This window comes from Pleurodeles waltl, chromosome 12 (genome assembly GCF_031143425.1).
Source record: "Pleurodeles waltl isolate 20211129_DDA chromosome 12, aPleWal1.hap1.20221129, whole genome shotgun sequence".
Classification (NCBI taxonomy): domain Eukaryota; kingdom Metazoa; phylum Chordata; class Amphibia; order Caudata; family Salamandridae; genus Pleurodeles; species Pleurodeles waltl.
In genome coordinates, this window is record NC_090451.1 from 623384397 (window position 1) to 623405164 (window position 20768).

The 20768-nt window shown below is 47.5% G+C and overlaps 1 protein-coding gene and 1 long non-coding RNA gene across 6 annotated transcripts in view; one reads left to right on the forward strand and one right to left on the reverse strand.

The window, feature by feature from the left end:
• Nucleotides 1-276: 276 nt before the first annotated feature.
• The window catches only part of LOC138268395 (uncharacterized), a 151995-nt gene continuing 131503 nt past the window's right edge, over nucleotides 277-20768 (reverse strand). The window contains exons 5-7 of the long non-coding RNA XR_011199992.1: nucleotides 20417-20481; nucleotides 15267-15331; nucleotides 277-1027 (exon numbers count right to left, since the gene is read on the reverse strand). This is a non-coding gene — a long non-coding RNA (uncharacterized lncRNA). The remainder of the gene's footprint in view (nucleotides 1028-15266; nucleotides 15332-20416; nucleotides 20482-20768) is intronic.
• Nucleotides 14765-20768, forward strand: part of PEA15 (proliferation and apoptosis adaptor protein 15) — a 447785-nt gene continuing 441781 nt past the window's right edge. Inside the window, exons 1-2 of one of the 5 annotated variants that reach the window (XR_011199991.1) lie at nucleotides 14765-20121; nucleotides 20491-20616. Coding sequence is in view for 2 of the 5 variants with exons in the window: in XM_069217980.1 (XP_069074081.1) it covers nucleotides 18553-19656 (1104 nt within the window). In the remaining 3 variants the exon portion in view is untranslated. Of the gene's footprint in view, nucleotides 20618-20768 lie in introns of those variants that run through there. The other 4 variants (XR_011199990.1, XM_069217980.1, XM_069217981.1 and 1 more) reach the window with 4 other exon arrangements.

Sequence of the window (20768 nt, forward strand, 5' to 3'; positions counted from 1 at the left end):
CATACATTATGCCTGCGCGGCATAATGTGGCGCAAAGGCTTACAAAGTGGCTCAATGCATGCATTGCGCCACTTTGTAAATATGGCGTGTGTAAAATGCCACTTTAGCACTGCCTAAGCGTAAAATAAATAACGGTATGGAAGCGCTAAGGTGGTGCTAGTGCCTCTTAAATCAGGCGCTAAGACACGGACTAAAATACTATGACCCAATTGACCAAATTAGAGCATCTTCACGGGCTTTCTTCTCAGGATCCACAAAGGGGGGAAACAAAAATAAGTCAACAACGGTCGTGGAAATGTCGATCCCGAGAGATTGCTCCAAAGTGTACTTTTAATCACCATAATTGCTGGTGTCATATTTCTTATTTTATTGCCATTTTCCTTGTCGTTTTCTATATGTTTGCCGTTGTTACATAGAGACTTTCCTGCACTCTTACTTTTGATACATTCAGCCTTACTCTCATGGTTGGCACTACTCAATAAAGAGTCAACAATCGTTAGCTCAGCATCTGATAGTTTACATGTCTTAGATCTTTTCAAAAGTCTTTTTCCATTCTTCTCATATGGAAGCTGTGCACTTTCTAATCTGCATTTCAGTGTCTGACACTTCTTTTGAAGCAATATATGTAGACAACCTATAAAACGTACTGCAAATTGGGGAGGGCGTCAACATTTTATGCTCATTGCTAGCTGAAGGAGCATGCTGACCTCTGCATAGCAATAATGGACGTGGTATGCTTTGCACTATAAACACATGTCGGCTTCCAAACGACGTCCGAGTCCAAGGTGAGGTAATGAAGCCCACATAAGTGGTTTTATGTGACTTTTAGACAGTTGTTCACAGAGAAGAACAGGGAGAGGCTACAGATGCTGAACAAATGTGAAATGGCCACACATTAGTAAGACTCACAGAGTAGGGCTCTGATATCTTCAGACACATCTCGAGACAGGTTTCCACAGGAAGCCAAACATGATTGGGTCATTCTTTTATTTTCAGATCAAGACTTGTGCAGAATGTATTTGGCAGGCTGAAATAAGATAGAATAAAAACTGCAGTGAAGTTAAAAGGCACAGCATCAGGGGCTCTTGCAATGATAAGGAAGCTGTTATGGCCTTACCTGGTGTAGGGAATCACCATCTTGTGCTGTGCGCTATACCTTCTCTCAAAGGTCAGCATTAATACCACATACATTCTTCAAGACCACCAAACATAAACACACAACATATTACATCAAAGTCAGATGAAGGCCCCTTGAATTGAGGATTGAATACCTTTTACAGAATGTCAGTGAATTTATTTAAACCAAAAATAAAGCATTATACCTCAGTGGGATCACCATTTCCACCTACTAGGAGTCTCTCCGGAACATTGATTGAGGGGACTTGAGCCAGCCTTCACTTTGTGGGAGTTACGATTTGGGGTTCCCCACGACTGGAAGAGTTTTTTTGTTCTGCTGAGTGAATGCCAAAAAATGCCAAGCTCACTATGAGTTGATTTGTAAATAGTTATGTTCTACTGCGTAAAAACTATACGGGCAATCAGGAAAAGTAAAAACTGTCAGGATTGCACAGCTGTATGCACTGTGCAGGTACAAATGTCTACAGCACCACATCAAGCCTCATTATACCACACCTCTCAAAATATTACTGCATGCCATCCAACCATTAATGTAAATCAATCAATGTCAGATTATATAACTTGTCTGATCACACAATATTTCCAACACTACAAGCACTCACAGAACACCACACATACCAAACTAGCTCAGATCACCCTTCTCATCACACCAACTTAAGGTACTAAAATGACATATTTACAACTACAATGCAACTTCTCACCATGGAACACACTTTACCATACAACTTCAATACCTCACTACATGGTGCTTCGCAAGATATCGAGGCTTACAGCTTTTATAGGGGTTTGGCACCAACCATGAACTGGTGTGAATAGACGTTATACCCCATGCCCCAAGGGCATTGACTCAACGTCTTAGTAAGGTCATATTCATAAAATACAGATTTTACTCTACTAGGTTTTCTTCAAAGTTGTCAGTAAATTTGTTAGAAAGGGTGTCTCTAGTTGGCAGTGGTTTGCATCCTGTCCAAGTAGGGACCCTCACTCTAGTCAAGGTAAGGGAGTCGCACAGCTAAGATAACCACTGCTCACCCCCTTGGTAGCTTGTCTTAAGCTGTTAGGCTTGTCTTAAAGGCAATGAGTAAAGTATTTGTATATACGCACACAGTAACACAGTGAAAACACCAGAAAAGTACTCCACACCAGTTTATAAAAATAGCCAATATTTATCCGAGTAAAACAAGACCAAAACAACAAAAATCCAACATACACAAGTCAAGATATAACTTTAAAAAGTTTAAGCAAGCTTAGTCCATAGAAATTAATGGATATGTTTGTTTTAGGGCAAAGTACCTGAGATGCATCAAAAATCGAAGGCGAGAACTGGTGCAGGGGAGGTGAGGCACCGGAAAAGTATGCAATGCGTTGATTCCTTACTGTCAGGTGAGGTGATGCATCAGCACAAGGAGGTGATGCGTCGGTTCCTTACTGTCAGGGGAGTTGATGCGGCGGTGTCACGCATCCTTGGTTCCTTACTGCAGTGCAGTGTCAATGAAGAAATTGGTGTCCACAGATGATGCTTCGAAAATCCAGATGCGCTGTGTTGGTCTACAGTCATGAAGAGGGCGCTGTGTTGATCCTGCAGTGGCGGTGCAGGCGCGGCGTTGGATCTTTGCTGCTATGGGTTGATTACCAGCAGCGAAGCAGACACTGCGTCAGATTTTCTCCTTAAGATCACCAGAACTCACTTCCATGGGCCGAGGGACTGGATTTGGCACCCCTTGGCAGCAAGAGAGCCCAAGTTATCGCATGTAAAGTCTTTGATGACCCTCAGACTTCTTAACATAGGGCAAGCTCAACTCAAGCCCTTGGATAACCTGGAAACAGGATGTAGAAAGCAAAGTCCAGTCCTTTCACTCCCAGGACAGAAGCAGCTCCAGCAGGCAAGCACAACAAAGCAGCAGGCAGAGTGGCCGTTGCTCCTACAGCATCCAGCTCTTCTTCCTGGCAGAATGTCCTCAGTCCAGAAGTGTTCTAACTATGTGGAGTCAAAGGTCCAGTACCTATATCCATTTTTGTCTTTGAAGTAGGCAAACTTCAAAGAGAATTATTTGTAGTGCAGACAACTCTGCCTTTCCCTACCTTGGCCCCAGACACACTCAGAGGGTTGGAGACTGTTTTGTGTGAGGACAGGCACAGCTCTATTCAGGTGCAAGTTTCAGCTCCTCCCACAACTCTAGGTCAGGAAGACCCATCAGCCTGGTGATGGGCCATCAGGTTATGCAGGGCACACCTCAGCACCCTTTTTGTGACTGTCAAGAGTGAATGCACAAACGGCCCAACTATTATCCTGATCCAGCAGTGTATTCAGCAGTCAGGCAGAGGCACAGAATGGTAAAGCAAGAAAATGCCCACTTTCTATAAGGGACATTTTCAAACTCCAATTCAAAAACCAACTTCACCAAGAGATGTATTTTTAAATTGTAAGTTCAGAGACCCCAACTCCATATCTTTATCTGCTCCCAATGGGAAATTACACTTAAGGATATTTCGAGGCAATCCCCATGTTACCCTATGGATAGAAAGGTCATGGAATAGTGAAAAATGAAATTGGTAGTATTGCCCCAGCAAGACATGTAAAACACACCAGTAAATGTCCTACCTTTTAAACATACTGCACCCTGCCCATGGGGCTGCCTTGATTTACCTTAGGGGTGACTTCCAGGCAATAAAATGGAAGGTTCGGGCATGGCAAGTGGGTGTGTTTGTCACGTCAAAATGACAGTTTAAAACTGCACACACAGACACTGCAGTGGCAGGTCTGAGATATTGTAAAGAAATGGCTCCCTGTTGCAGTTACCCCCCACTTTTTGCCTGATACTGATGCTGACTTGACTGAGAAGTGTGCTGGGACCCTGCTAACCAGGCCCCAGCACCAGTGTTCCTTCACCTAAAATGTACCATTGTATCCACAATTGGCACACCCTGGCATTCAGATAAGTCCCTTGTAACTGGTACTTCTAGTACCAAGGGCCCTGATGCCAAGGAAGGTCTCTAAGGGCTGCAGCATGTCTTATGCCACCCTAGAGACCCCTCACTCAGCACAGACACACTGCTTACAAGCCTGTGTGGGCTAGTGAGAACAAAATGAGTAAGTCGACATGGCACTCCCCTCAGGGTGCCATGCCAGCCTCTCACTGCCTATGCAGTATAGGTAAGACACCCCTCTAGCAGGCCTTACAGCCCTAAGGCAGGGTGCACTATACCATAGGTGAGGGTACCAGTGCATGAGCACTGTGCCCCTACAGTGTCTAAACAAAACCTTAGACATTGTAAGTGCAGGGTAGCCATAAGAGTATATGGTCTGGGAGTCTGTTTTACACGAACTCCACAGCACCATAATGGCTACACTGAAAACTGGGAAGTTTGGTATCAAACTTCTCAGCACAATAAATGCACACTGATGCCAGTGTACATTTTATTGTAAAATACACCACAGAGGGCACCTTAGAGGTGCCCCCTGAAACTTAACCAACTAGCTGTGTAGGCTGACTGGTTCCAGCAGCCTGCCACACTAGAGACATGTTGCTGGCCCCATGGGGAGAGTGCCTTTGTCACTCTGAGGCCAGTAACAAAGCCTGCACTGGGTGGAGATGCTAACACCTCCCCCAGGCAGGAGCTGTGACACCTGGCGGTGAGCCTCAAAGGCTCACCCCTTTGTCACAGCCCAGCAGGGCACTCCAGCTTAGTGGAGTTGCCCGCCCCCTCCGGCCACGTCCCCCACTTTTGGCGGCAAGGCTGGAGGGAACAAAGAAAGCAACAAGGAGGAGTCACTGGCCAGTCAGGACAGCCCCTAAGGTGTCCTGAGCTGAGGTGACTCTAACTTTTAGAAATCCTCCATCTTGCAGATGGAGGATTCCCCCAATAGGGTTAGGATTGTGACCCCCTCCCCTTGGGAGGAGGCACAAAGAGGGTGTACCCACCCTCAGGGCTAGTAGCCATTGGCTACTAACCCCCCAGACCTAAACACGCCCTTAAATTTAGTATTTAAGGGCTACCCTGAACCCTAGAAGATTAGATTCCTGCAACTACAAGAAGAAGGACTGCCCAGCTGAAAACCCCTGCAGCGGAAGACCAGAAGACGACAACTGCCTTGGCTCCAGAAACTCACCGGCCTGTCTCCTGCCTTCCAAAGATCCTGCTCCAGCGACGCCTTCCAAAGGGACCAGCGACCTCGACATCCTCTGAGGACTGCCCCTGCTTCGAAAAGACAAGAAACTCCCGAGGACAGCGGACCTGCTCCAAGAAAAGCTGCAACTTTGTTTCCAGCAACTTTAAAGAACCCTGCAAGCTCCCCGCAAGAAGCGTGAGACTTGCAACACTGCACCCGGCGACCCCGACTCGGCTGGTGGCGATCCAACACCTCAGGAGGGACCCCAGGACTACTCTGATACTGTGAGTACCAAAACCTGTCCCCCCTGAGCCCCCACAGCGCCGCCTGCGGAGGGAATCCCGAGGCTTCCCCTGACCGCGACTCTTTGAACCTAAAGTCCCGACGCCTGGGAGAGACCCTGCACCCGCAGCCCCCAGGACCTGAAGGACCGGACTTTCACTGGAGGAGTGACCCCCAGGAGTCCCTCTCCCTCGCCCAAGTGGAGGTTTCCCCGAGGAATCCCCCCCTTGCCTGCCTGCAGCGCTGAAGAGATCCCGAGATCTCTCATAGACTAACATTGAAAATCCGACGCTTGTTTCTACACTGCACCCGGCCGCCCCCGCGCTGCTGAGGGTGAAATCTCGGTGTGGACTTGAGTCCCCCCCGGTGCCCTACAAAACCCCCCTGGTCTGCCCTCCGAAGACGCGGGTACTTACCTGCAAGCAGACCGGAACCGGGGCACCCCTTCTCTCCATTCTGCCTATGTGTTTTGGGCACCACTTTGAACTCTGCACCTGACCGGCCCTGAGCTGCTGGTGTGGTGACTTTGGGGTTGCTCTGAACCCCCAACGGTGGGCTACCTTGGACCAAGAACTGAACCCTGTAAGTGTCTTACTTACCTGGTAAAACTAACCAAAACTTACCTCCCCTAGGAACTGTGAAAATTGCACTAAGTGTCCACTTTTAAAACAGCTATTTGTCCATAACTTGGAAAGTATACATGCAATTTTTATGATTTAAAGTTCCTAAAGTACTTACCTGCAATACCTTTCAAATGAGCTATTACATGTAGAATTTGAACCTGTGGTTCTTAAAATAAACTAAGAAAAGATATTTTTCTATAACAAAACCTATTGGCTGGATTTGTCTCTGAGTGTGTGTACCTCATTTATTGTCTATGTGCATGTACAACAAATGCTTAACACTACTCCTTGGATAAGCCTACTGCTCGACCACACTACCACAAAATAGAGCATTAGTATTATCTATTTTTACCACTATTTTACCTCTAAGGGGAACCCTTGGACTCTGTGCATGCTATTCCTTACTTTGAAATAGCACATACAGAGCCAACTTCCTACATTGGTGGATCAGCGGTGGGGTACAAGACTTTGCATTTGCTGGACTACTCAGCCAATACCTGATCACACGACAAATTCCAAAATTGTCATTAGAAATTGATTTTTGCAATTTGAAAAGTTTTCTAAAATTCTTAAAAGTCCTGCTAGGGCCTTGTGTGTTAAGTCCCTGTTTAGCATTGTCTTTTAGAGTTTAAAAAGTTTGTTAAAAGTTTGAATTAGATTCTAGAAACAGTTTTAGATTCTTAAAAAAGTATTCCAACTCTTAGCAGAATAATGTCTGATACAGAGATGCAGGTGGTGGAACTCGACACCACACCTTACCTCCATTTTAAGATGAGGGAGCTAAGGTCTCTCTGTAATATAAAGAAAATAACCATTGGCTCCAGACCTACCAAAATTCAGCTCCAGGAGCTGTTGGCAGAGTTTGAAAAAGCCAACCCCTCTGAGGATGACTTCACAGAGGAAGAAATTAGTAACTTGGAGGGCAATTCCCCCCTTCCAGTCCTAAATAGGGAGACCAGGGCCTCTCAAGCCCTGTCTCCAAAAATGATAGTCAGAAATGTTGCTTCCCTCACAGGAGGGTCCAGCATTTCTGAAATCACTGAGGATGCTCTCAGTGAAGATGACCCCCTGTTAGCCAGGATGGTCAAAAGATTGGCTTTGGAAAAGCAGCTCCTAGCCATAGAAAGGGAAAGAAAAGAGATGGGCCTAGGTCCCATCGATGGTGGCAGCAACTTAAATAGGGTCAGAGATTCTCCTGACATCCTAAAAATCCCCAAAGGGATTGTAACAAAATATGAAGCTGGTGATGACATCACCAAATGGTTCACAGCTTTTGAGAGGGCTTGTGTAACCAGAAAAGTGAACAGATCTCACTGGGGTGCTCTCCTTTGGGAAATGTTCACTGGAAAGTGTAGGGATAGACTCCTCACACTCTCTGGAAAAGATGCAGAATCTTATGACCTCATGAAGGGTACCCTGATTGAGGGCTTTGGATTCTCCACTGAGGAGTATAGAATTAGATTCAGGGGGGCTCAAAAATCCTCGAGCCAGACCTGGGTTGATTTTGTAGACTACTCAGTAAAAACACTGGATGGTTGGTTAACTGGAAATGAAGTATGTGACTATGTTGGGCTTTATAATTTGTTTATGAAAGAACACATTTTAAGTAACTGCTTCAATGAAAAGTTGCATCAGTATCTGGTAGACCTAGGTCCAATTTCTCCCCAAGAATTGGGAAAGAAGGCAGACCACTGGGTCAAGACTAGGGTAACCAAAACTTCCACTGGGGGTGACCAAAAGAAAGGGGTTACAAAAACTCCCCAGGAGAAAGTGGGTGACACTAGAAACAAAGAAAAAGAGTCCTCTGTAGGCCCCCAAAAACCAGAACAGGTGGGTGGGCCCCAAGACACAACCCAAAACAAAGGTGGGTACCAGGGTAAGAACTGGGATGCCACTAAGGCCTGGTGCCACAACTGTAAACAGTCTGGGCACCACACCAAGGACACTTCTTGTCCCAAAAACAAACCCCAGAACAAAATTCCTGGGGTAACCAGTGTAGCCATGGGAGATGACTCCTCAGATGAGGAGGTCTTCCTAGCCTTCAACTGGAAACAGGGCCCAACAGGTGAGTTGGAGATTCCAGAGGGAAGTAGACACTTCCACCACCTACTGGTGAATGGAATCCCAACCACTGCCCTGAGAGACACTTGTGCCAGTCACACTATTGTGCATGACAGGCTGGTGCTCTCAAACCAGTACATCCCAGGTGAGACTGCCAGGGTAAGAGTTAGCCTAGACAGGGTCACTAAGAGGCCTGTGGCTTTAGTGCCCATAGAAGTGGGTGGCACTCTTAGCTGGAGAAGGGTAGTAGTCAGTACAGACCTCCCCCTTGATTGTCTCCTTGGAAATGACTACCCAGAGGTTAGTCAGAGCTCAAGAGAGGAACTGGTCCAGTGCCAGTCCTCTCCCAAGGATTCTGGAAGTCCTGCCTCTGCAGTAAATGCAAGCAGGCCCCAGAAGAAGAAGAAAAGAAAACAGAGTAGGAAGGGTGGACAACCTTTAGCCAAGGTTACAGCAAGCCAAGGAGATTCTGCTCCAGTAGGGGAGAACTCCAAAAATGGCCCTGATAAAGTCCAACCTGACCCACAAGAAGTCCTGGCTAGTCAGGCAACTGTTAAACCTGAGTGGGTGGCTCCTCAGCTAACAGAAGAAAGAGTGGAAGAAGGGTGTTTACTACAAGATGTGGTAACCCCCCACTCCAATACAGCAGACAGGCAACCTGAACCCAAAGAAGCCTGTAACTTAGCCCCTTCCCTTTTAGGTGAAGAGCTAAAGGTGTGGTTCTGGGCACTGACAGCTGTCAGTGGCCTCTGCTGGGTGTTAGCCTTTGTGGCTGCACTATCCTTGGCATGGTGGTCAGACCCCATGCCAAATAGCAAGTTAGGCCCCCTGACCCTGTTGGTCATGGTGGGGTTACTCCAGCTCTGGGTAACCTCTTTGGGTAAGCTAGGGATGACCCTGGCTAAGATAAGATTAGCAGAGGTGGATACCTCTAAACCCAAAATAAAAAGAATGGGTGGAGACATTGAAGAAGCAGACAAGAGGCAATTCAGACTAGGTCCTATCACTGTGGAAGTGGGTCAGTTCCCCAAAGGGAATGACCTGAACAGAAGGATGTAAGGCAGAGTAGGCCCTGCAACTAACCAGCCTATTTCTCCTACTCTTCCTCGCCTGACAGACTAGGAAGACTCTCCCAGCTTGGGCTGAGTCTCCTGGCCTGTGGGCTGGGGGGGGCTTGTGTAAAGAAATGGCTCCCTGTTGCAGTTACCCCCCACTTTTTGCCTGATACTGATGCTGACTTGACTGAGAAGTGTGCTGGGACCCTGCTAACCAGGCCCCAGCACCAGTGTTCCTTCACCTAAAATGTACCATTGTATCCACAATTGGCACACCCTGGCATTCAGATAAGTCCCTTGTAACTGGTACTTCTAGTACCAAGGGCCCTGATGCCAAGGAAGGTCTCTAAGGGCTGCAGCATGTCTTATGCCACCCTAGAGACCCCTCACTCAGCACAGACACACTGCTTACAAGCCTGTGTGGGCTAGTGAGAACAAAATGAGTAAGTCGACATGGCACTCCCCTCAGGGTGCCATGCCAGCCTCTCACTGCCTATGCAGTATAGGTAAGACACCCCTCTAGCAGGCCTTACAGCCCTAAGGCAGGGTGCACTATACCATAGGTGAGGGTACCAGTGCATGAGCACTGTGCCCCTACAGTGTCTAAACAAAACCTTAGACATTGTAAGTGCAGGGTAGCCATAAGAGTATATGGTCTGGGAGTCTGTTTTACACGAACTCCACAGCACCATAATGGCTACACTGAAAACTGGGAAGTTTGGTATCAAACTTCTCAGCACAATAAATGCACACTGATGCCAGTGTACATTTTATTGTAAAATACACCACAGAGGGCACCTTAGAGGTGCCCCCTGAAACTTAACCAACTAGCTGTGTAGGCTGACTGGTTCCAGCAGCCTGCCACACTAGAGACATGTTGCTGGCCCCATGGGGAGAGTGCCTTTGTCACTCTGAGGCCAGTAACAAAGCCTGCACTGGGTGGAGATGCTAACACCTCCCCCAGGCAGGAGCAGTGACACCTGGCGGTGAGCCTCAAAGGCTCACCCCTTTGTCACAGCACAGCAGGGCACTCCAGCTTAGTGGAGTTGCCCGCCCCCTCCGGCCACGTCCCCCACTTTTGGCGGCAAGGCTGGAGGGAACAAAGAAAGCAACAAGGAGGAGTCACTGGCCAGTCAGGACAGCCCCTAAGGTGTCCTGAGCTGAGGTGACTCTAACTTTTAGAAATCCTCCATCTTGCAGATGGAGGATTCCCCCAATAGGGTTAGGATTGTGACCCCCTCCCCTTGGGAGGAGGCACAAAGAGGGTGTACCCACCCTCAGGGCTAGTAGCCATTGGCTACTAACCCCCCAGACCTAAACACGCCCTTAAATTTAGTATTTAAGGGCTACCCTGAACCCTAGAAGATTAGATTCCTGCAACTACAAGAAGAAGGACTGCCCAGCTGAAAACCCCTGCAGCGGAAGACCAGAAGACGACAACTGCCTTGGCTCCAGAAACTCACCGGCCTGTCTCCTGCCTTCCAAAGATCCTGCTCCAGCGACGCCTTCCAAAGGGACCAGCGACCTCGACATCCTCTGAGGACTGCCCCTGCTTCGAAAAGACAAGAAACTCCCGAGGACAGCGGACCTGCTCCAAGAAAAGCTGCAACTTTGTTTCCAGCAACTTTAAAGAACCCTGCAAGCTCCCCGCAAGAAGCGTGAGACTTGCAACACTGCACCCGGCGACCCCGACTCGGCTGGTGGCGATCCAACACCTCAGGAGGGACCCCAGGACTACTCTGATACTGTGAGTACCAAAACCTGTCCCCCCTGAGCCCCCACAGCGCCGCCTGCAGAGGGAATCCCGAGGCTTCCCCTGACCGCGACTCTTTGAACCTAAAGTCCCGACGCCTGGGAGAGACCCTGCACCCGCAGCCCCCAGGACCTGAAGGACCGGACTTTCACTGGAGGAGTGACCCCCAGGAGTCCCTCTCCCTCGCCCAAGTGGAGGTTTCCCCGAGGAATCCCCCCCTTGCCTGCCTGCAGCGCTGAAGAGATCCCGAGATCTCTCATAGACTAACATTGAAAATCCGACGCTTGTTTCTACACTGCACCCGGCCGCCCCCGCGCTGCTGAGGGTGAAATCTCGGTGTGGACTTGAGTCCCCCCCGGTGCCCTACAAAACCCCCCTGGTCTGCCCTCCGAAGACGCGGGTACTTACCTGCAAGCAGACCGGAACCGGGGCACCCCCTTCTCTCCATTCTAGCCTATGTGTTTTGGGCACCACTTTGAACTCTGCACCTGACCGGCCCTGAGCTGCTGGTGTGGTGACTTTGGGGTTGCTCTGAACCCCCAACGGTGGGCTACCTTGGACCAAGAACTGAACCCTGTAAGTGTCTTACTTACCTGGTAAAACTAACCAAAACTTACCTCCCCTAGGAACTGTGAAAATTGCACTAAGTGTCCACTTTTAAAACAGCTATTTGTCCATAACTTGGAAAGTATACATGCAATTTTTATGATTTAAAGTTCCTAAAGTACTTACCTGCAATACCTTTCAAATGAGCTATTACATGTAGAATTTGAACCTGTGGTTCTTAAAATAAACTAAGAAAAGATATTTTTCTATAACAAAACCTATTGGCTGGATTTGTCTCTGAGTGTGTGTACCTCATTTATTGTCTATGTGCATGTACAACAAATGCTTAACACTACTCCTTGGATAAGCCTACTGCTCGACCACACTACCACAAAATAGAGCATTAGTATTATCTATTTTTACCACTATTTTACCTCTAAGGGGAACCCTTGGACTCTGTGCATGCTATTCCTTACTTTGAAATAGCACATACAGAGCCAACTTCCTACAGATATGTTTACAGGATTACTCATGTGGGTGGCAAACAGTGCTGCAGGCCCACTAGTAGCATTTGATTTACAGGCCCTTGGCATATCTGGTGCACAATACTAGGGACTTACTGGTAAATCAAATATGCCAAGCATGGATAAACCAATCACCAAATACAATTTAGACAGGGAGCACTTGCACTTTAGCACTAGTTAGAGGTGGTAAAGTGCCCAGAGTCCTAAAGGCAGCAAAAAAGAAATGCAGCACACAGTCAAAAACAGGAGGTCAGAGGCAAAACTCTGCGAAAGGGACATTTCCAAACAAAAGTGCTTTGGAACTATAAAGATTTTCTGAAGTAAACGTAAGAAGAGGCAACAGTTGCAGGCTCCCTAAAATGTTGATGGAAAACTTCACAGAGCAGCCAAAAGGTCAAGTAATTGGGGATTTGCTCACCTCAAACAAAGCAGTAACACGGCATCACAAGGTGCAGTCAGCAGAAAGAAATAACAAGATTGGCCCATAAAAGTTGTTGGTTGACCAAGTCACCAAAGGGTTAGCTCATCTGGCTGCAGCACATTATGAAATATTATTTTACCTGTTTATACTTGTTCACAGGATGATGGGAGAAAAAGAAAACTAAACTGACCATGTGATGAACTCATCTACAGACATGTTCAGACAAAGTTTAGAAAAATAAATATCTTGATTGCTTGTGGCTAAGAGAGTTTGAATTATTTCTTAAGATAACAAAGTACAACATTTGTGCAACAACCTAGAAGATGGCACCTCTCAGACTATTCACAAAGAAAGAATTATTACGAATTCCATGTTCAGCACTATCTATTCCTAACCATATTAACCAAATTAGGTTGATATATAGTATTAATCAATTTGCTTTGTAGAACTATATTTGCAAAGTGATTCAACCATTTTGGTCTTGCCTTCTGTTCTACTTCTCTTCCATTGTTCGTGGTGTTGCTCCAACCTACACACCTGCCCCCCTGCCATTGTCTGTGATGTTGACCCTTCACGTTGTTGTTGCTCCCTTCCACGTGTCTGCCTTTACGTTGTCAGTGGCGTTGCTCCCTTCCACGCGTCTTCCTTTACGTTGTCAGTGGTGTTGCTTTCTTCCACACATCTTCCTTTACGTTGTCAGTGGTGTTGCTCCCTTCCACACGTCTTCCTTTAGGTTGTCAGTGGTGTTGCCTACTCACAGACACCTGCCCTCCTTCCCTTAAGTGGTCTGTGGTGTTACCCCCTGCCAACATCCTATGCTCCTTCCTTAAATTGTCTGTGGTATTGCCACCTCAGCCACCTGTCATCTTTACCTTACTTTGTCTGTGATGTTGCCCCATTCCAAAAAGCTTTCCTTATCCCCTTAAATTGTCCGTGGGTTTTCACCCTCTCTCCCACCTGCCCTCCTTTGTTTATGTTATCCGTGGTGAGCCCCTAAAACCGACACACCCTCCTTCCCTTCCGTTGTCCGTGGTGTTGCCCCCTTCTGCCCACCAGACCTATTTCGCTTCCATTGTCCGCGGTGTTGCCCCCCTTCTGCCCGTCCGGCTTTCTTTCCACTTCCTATGTTGCCCTCCCTACGTTGTCTGCCTTGCCCCTACTACAACAAAATTAAAGCACTGTAATGCCACTAGTGCTGGCCACGTCACATTGCTTTTTCCTCAACACCCTCCATTGTCCATGGTGACTCCACACGCCCTTCTTTCTCCCTTCGTCTTGGCTCCCGAAACGCCCTGCCTTCCACCAGCAAATGCAAGATTAGCATTACGCCTTGCTGCCACGTCATAGATTTTTTTAAACTTTCAGCCATGCTGCTCAGCCGCTGTGCTCCTGCACAACATTGCCATGCATAAACACTGACAAAACCAATACCATATATAGGTGAGACCTATTGGCTTTGTCAATGCTTGTGTTTTTTAATTGTACACTAGACTGCATATAGAATAGTGGTTTTCAAAAGAAATCTTATCCTGCCTCAATACTATTCACGATAGACTGGAATGAGACCTGAATAATCAACAATGTCTGAGATTACTTCAAGCATTTCACCCACCATTTGTTTGCTTTTCTCGTCAATATTTGTGAGGTAGAAGTTAAATGAGTGGCTTTGAATGCAGAGTTGCGGGCCTGAAAGGTACAGCAGGCTTCTAGCTCTGCATTCACACATGATGGCACAATGCAACACAGAAAATAGGTGAACAAGCAATGACTGCTTTCTGCCACTTCTGATACCAGATGCTGTCACTCTCAGAGTGAAAGCTGCCTCTCCCCACCAGCTTCCACTTTTCAGCAGTCGGTAATGTTTCAGTGTTTTGTAACTAGACCCATAAGGGGTCAAATTTTTCACACTGCAAGTCACAAAGATGTTTACGACTCATGATTATCACTTTGGTACACGTTTTTTGCGATCCTAAAATGTTCTAATTTTCACAGGGCAGGCCTTTGTACATTTGATTTGTTTTCAGTAACGACCATTTAGTACCCAAGCTTTTTAAAGGTAAATAAGTGATTGGCTTTTGATTTTGTGTGTAGTTGAGGGTGTAGACGGGTCTCTTCGACCGCGTCTACCGATTCACGAAGCTGGCGGCCATTGCCCCTACTTTCGAGACGACGTGCGCGTTCCCATGACAACATGGGAACGCTGTCGGACGCGCCGGACCCGGACTTCCGGGTCCGACCAAGAAAAGAAACAACGGACTCGCCAAAGGGTGTGGAATGCCGGGAGACAGAAGACGCGAACAGAACGAAGGAGAGGACGCGGATTAAAGAAGCAAGGTCGCTGGATCCAGAGGAGGAGCGGAATACCGGAACCGAGGAGCGAGCTTTGACGGTCCCAAAGAACCCCAGAACCAACGCTAGAGAGCCCAGCCATGACCCTGGAGGGTCATGGCTCCGCAAGGTACGGTCCTTTATAGGACTCTCTGATATAAAGCACAGTAAAGGGAAGTAAGGAAGGGAAACCGGGCACGAGGGGAAGGCTGGGGAGGGGAGCGGGGAAAAGGGCACGGGGTGCACACTACGAGCACAGTCAGTCTAATAAAGAAAAGAGAGTAGAAACGCTTGAGAAAAGCACGTGTGACCTAAACCCTGCACCGCTGGACACTCCCTGTTTTACCTTTTCCCTACAACCCGGAATACTTTTCCCTTGCATGCTACTAACAACTGAACCCCAGAACAACCCGCAGTTGACTTACCTGCTCCTACTATTTCTTTCCTTTTCCGGTATCCTCGGGACAAGACGCACAGACATCCACCACACCTTAAAAAGAACAGAGATGAAGAAACAGTTGATAATGGGATAAAGAAGACACCATAAATCCGTGTTTCCGGAAAACCGTCCAGTTTTCTCTTCCCCATCCACAAAACTGCATCAAAGCTCACTTAAATAAACACAACTTACCGTATTACCGTGTTCGCGTCCTCTGTACCTAAAGTAGCCTACCACAGTGATGTCAGAAGTGGGATCGTTTACGACCTACAAGGCTACGGAGAGGTACAAACATGGAGGAAAAACCCACAATAGAGGACATGATAAAGCAGCTGGCGGAGGGACAGCGACACCTGCAATTGGTCTGTGAAGCCCAGCAAAGAGAGGCAAAAGGAAATAGAGAGGCCTTGCAATCGGCTTTAAAAAGTCAAGCCACAATCATGACAAATAACCAGCTCGTACACGAGACTGCGCTGCAAAAACTAACAGACACCATAGCAGCCAGCAAGGTCCATCCCAATGTCCCGAGCTCGGTTTTACAAAAAGTTCAGGAAGGAGAAGACCCCGACTCCTTCTTTACAAACTTCGAGCGGGTAGCCTCATCGGCACAATGGCCTGAAGAGCGGTGGGGACAGTATATTGCGCCACTGCTAACAGGATTCCTACAGACTGCTTACCAGGCCGCTAATCCAGGAGGCAACACACCCTATAAGGATATCAAGCATAGCATCCTAGAACGGGTTGGACATGATGCGGAATTCTAGCGAATGAAATTCAGAAAAGTGAAGTGGGGACAGAGTGAAGATCCCCGTACTTTCTATTTCAGAGTGAAAGATCTGGGGTTAAAGTGGCTGGGTCCTCTGGGAACGAGTAGAGAAGACGTAATCAAAACAATTATTCTAGAACAATACCTAGACTCACTCCCGAACAGCACCCGGAATTGGATTAGGCAGCATCCCAAGGTCGACACAGAGGTGGCCATAGACCTAGCTTGTGCCTATCACCGATCTACAGATGTGAAAACAATGACTCCCAGACCCACTGTGAAACCAGCCATGGCTCCACTTAAATATACGCCCAGGCATTCTATGGAAGAAAAAATGACCTATAAACAGGGGGAGGGTAGCCACCTGCAGCAACCCCAATGTTTCAGTTGTGGTGAATGGGGTCATATCGCGAGAATGTGTCCCAGGAAACACGAAGGGGTTGAACCCATGGAAATCAGGGTTACCCGGCGTAGAGTGCTATGCACAGGAGGGGGCCATTATAAGTTCAGACAGGTTATACAGATCAATGGCCAACCCACTGAAGCCTTAGTGGACTCAGGCTGTAGCCAGTCCGTGATAAGGAAGGATCTTGTGAAACCCTTAGAACAGGCATCAGATCAGAGTGTCACTATTTGTTGTATTCATGAAGACAAGAGACAGTATCCCCTAGGCTTGGTCAGGATAGAATGGGATGACTACTACGATTTCCTTCTAGTAGGGATCATGGACAGGCTGATAGAAGATTGTATTATCGGAACTGATTATATCAGTTTTTCTCAATTGTTAGAGAAGACAAAAATACCCCGACAAAACCCGGACTGGTGGGCAGAGGCGCCTTTCGCCGCTAGTGTTATTGAGGGCCCTCCCGCTCGCATCAAACTAACATGAAAAGAGAAAAGACAAGAAAAACTAAAATATCAAGAATCGCAGAGTGAAAACAAGTCTAGTAAAGTGGTAGCAGAAGTTGGGGACGCTGTTCTTTCCTTCAGGGATAGCCAACAACAGGACCCTACGCTCAGCCATGCCTGGAAAGTAGCCAAAACAGAACCATCTACTGAGGTGGGTCCTTACTTCCTGGTTCAAAAAAACCTTCTATATAGAGTCACTAACTCTACAAAGGGGGAAAAAAAGCAATTGGTGGTTCCAGAATCCTATCGCAAACAGGTCCTGTTTCTAGCTCATAACCAGCCAGGGGGTGGTCATTACGGCCGGGACAAGACAGAAGAATACCTCTTACGAAGGTTCTATTGGCCAGGGATTTATGCACAGCTGAGACGTTATTGTTCGCAGTGCCTGAGGTGTCAACTGACGGAACCTGGAGTTCCTAAGAGAGCGCCGCTACAACCTCTACCCATTATAGATGTTCCATTCAGCCGCATGGGTATGGATCTCATCGGTCCTCTCATACTCTCCTCCCGGGGTCACACATACATTTTGGTACTCGTGGATTACGCCGCAAGGTACCCAGAAGCTATTCCCCTATCTAGTATGACTACCAAAACAGTAGCTCAGGCCATGATAACGGTCTTTTCGAGAACGGGTTTTCCCCAAGAACTTCTTACCGATCAAGGCACCGCTTTCATGTCAGGCCTTATGAAGCAAATATGCAAATTACTAGGGATCAGTCAGATAAAAACTTCTGTATATCACCCCCAAACAGACGGTTTGGTAGAGCGATATAACCGTACCATTAAAACCCTATTGCGGAAAATAGTGGATGATTCCGGAAGGGATTGGGACCAGAAATTACCCCTGGTCCTTTACGCCATCCGGACTCATGAACAATCCTCCACGGGACACAGTCTATTCGAATTAGTTTTCGATAGACAACCACCTGGATATGGCTGTGGAAACCTGGGAAGAAGAAGTGGAGGAAGGGAAACCCCTATTGGAATATGTCAACCAACTGAAGTCCCAGTTGCAGTCCCTATGGGAAGATGTACGAGTTAATCTAGAAAAAGCCCAGACCAACCAAAAAACGTATTATGACCAAGGAACCAAATTACGGTCCTTCCGCCCCGAGGAACAGGTTCTTATAATGCGGCCAACCTCTGAAAACAAACTGTTAGCGAGATGGCAGGGTCCCTATAAAGTAATAAAAGCCGTCACCCCCGTCACCTATCTCATTGAGGTAAACCAACATCCCAGGAAAACCCAAATATACCATGTCAATCTGCTAAAGAAATGGGAACAGCCAGACGTTAGCAGTAACCCCATCGCTACCGGGTTCCTCGTTACACATCCACGACACTAGGATTAGAGCTATTCTCCACGACGCGCATACAAGAGGAAACAGTCCCAGGGATAAACAAATCTCTTACAGTCAGGGAGAGATCACAACTGTCCACCCTCATACAGAATCACTCATTGTTCTTTTCTGAGACCCCCGGTAGGACGACATTAATCCATCACCAAATCAAAACCCCAGAGGGGAAAATTGTGCGACTCCGTCCCTATCGGATTCCAGAAGCCAGGAAACACCTTATTGAGGAAGAAATAAAAAAAATGCTGGCACTGGAAGTAATCGAACCCTCAGTGAGTCCATGGTGCTCCCCAGTAGTTCTTGTTCCAAAACCCGATGGTTCTGTGCGATTCTGCATCGATTTTTGCAAATTAAATGACATATCGCTTTTCGACACGTATCCAATCCCTCGGGTAGACGATGTCTTAGAAAAACTAGGTAAAGCTAAATATTTGTCTACCCTCGACCTCACGAAAGGGTACTGGCAAATCCCCCTCTCATCCGAAGACAAAGAAAAGACCGCTTTCTCGACCCCATCAGGCCTATATCACTTTACCGTCTTTCCTTTTGGGCTCCACGGGGCCCCAGCTACTTTCCAACGGCTCATGGACCGTTTATTGAAACCGTTCCATGACTTTGCGGCTGCCTACCTAGATGACATTGTGATCTATAGTGATACATGGGAAGATCACTTACACCACCTAGATGAGGTATTTAGAGCCCTAACCAACGCAGGACTCGCGGCGAATCCAAAAAAATTTACCCTGGGAAACACCCAAATATCCTACCTTGGGTATTTAATTGGTAACGGAACTCTAAAACCCCAACAAAGCAAAATTGAGGCCATTTCACGAGTACCAACGCCAAAGACTAAGAAAGATCTACGATCCTTTTTGGGTTTAGTAGGGTACTATCGTAGGTTCATCCCACAATACTCCACCATTGCTGCCCCACTTACCGACCTCCTACAAAAGCAACATCCTTCGACATTAGTCCCGTTGTCTGTCTCTCAACTGTCCAGTTTTGAAACCTTGAAACAATCCCTTACCACCGAACCCGTCCTTCGGTGTCCGGATTTTTCCGCCCCTTTCCATCTCTATACTGACGCCTCTAATGTTGGTCTAGGTGCGGTCCTCGCCCAACCTGATGGGGAGGGACAGGATCACCCAGTTGTTTTTATTAGCAGGAAACTCCTCCCTCGCGAGTGTCATTACCCTGCTATTGAAAAGGAGTGTCTCGCCATTAAGTGGGCTGTGGAAAGCTTGCAATATTACCTCTTGGGCAGGCCTTTCATTCTTTATACGGACCATGCTCCTCTTACGTGGCTCGCCTCTCACAAAGACACAAATTCTCGAATCCTTCGCTGACTCCTTGAACTCCAACCTTTTACATTTCAGGTCTGCCACATCCCGGGTTCACAACAGGGTCCTGCAGATTATCTGTCCCGCTTTCCTTCCTCTTCGGTCCTCTACCAGTCCCGATCTTGGGATGGGGAGTGTAGACGGGTCTCTTCGACCGCGTCTACCGATTCACAAAGCTGGCGGCCATTGCCCCTCCTTTCGAGACGACGGGTGCGTTCCCATGACAACATGGGAACGCTGTCGGACGCATCGGCCGACCAAGAAAAGAAACGACGGACTCGCCAAAGGGTGTGGAATGCCGGGAGACAGAAGACGTGAACAGAACGAAGGAGAGGACGCCGATTAAAGAAGCAAGGTCGCTGGATCCAGCGGAATACCGGAACCGAGGAGCAAGCTTTGACGGTCCCAAAGAACCCCAGAACCAACGCTAGAGAGCCCAGCCACGACCCTGGAGGGTCGTGGCTCCGCAAGGTACGGTCCTTTATAGGACTCTCTGATATAAAGCACAGTAAAGGGAAGCAAGGAAGGGAAACCGGGCACGAGGGGAAGGCTGGGGAGGGGAGCGGGGAAAAGGGCACGGGGTGCACACTACGAGCACAGTCAGTCTAATAAAGAAAAGAGAGTAGAAACACTTGAGAAAAGCACGTGTGACCTAAACCCTGCACCTCTGGACACTCCCTGTTTTACCTTTTCCCTACAACCCGGAATACTTTTCCCTTGCATGCTACTAACAACTGAACCCCAGAACAACCCGCAGTTGACTTACCTGCTCCTACTATTTCTTTCCTTTTCCGGTATCCTCGGGACATGACGCGCGGACATCCACCACACCTTAAAAAGAACAGAGATGAAGAAACAGTTGATAATGGGATAAAGAAGACACCATAAATCCGTGTTTCTGGAAAACCGTCCCGTTTTCTCTTCCCCATCCACAAAACTGCATCAAAGCTCACTTAAATAAACACAACTTACCGTATTACCGTGTTTGCGTCCTCTGTATCTAAAGTAGCCTACCACAAGGGGACTCAACGCCTAATGAAATGATTTGATTGGCATTAACGCGTTTACTTGCCTATCCATATGCTTTATATACGGGTAAGAGGTTAGATGGTTTTGAC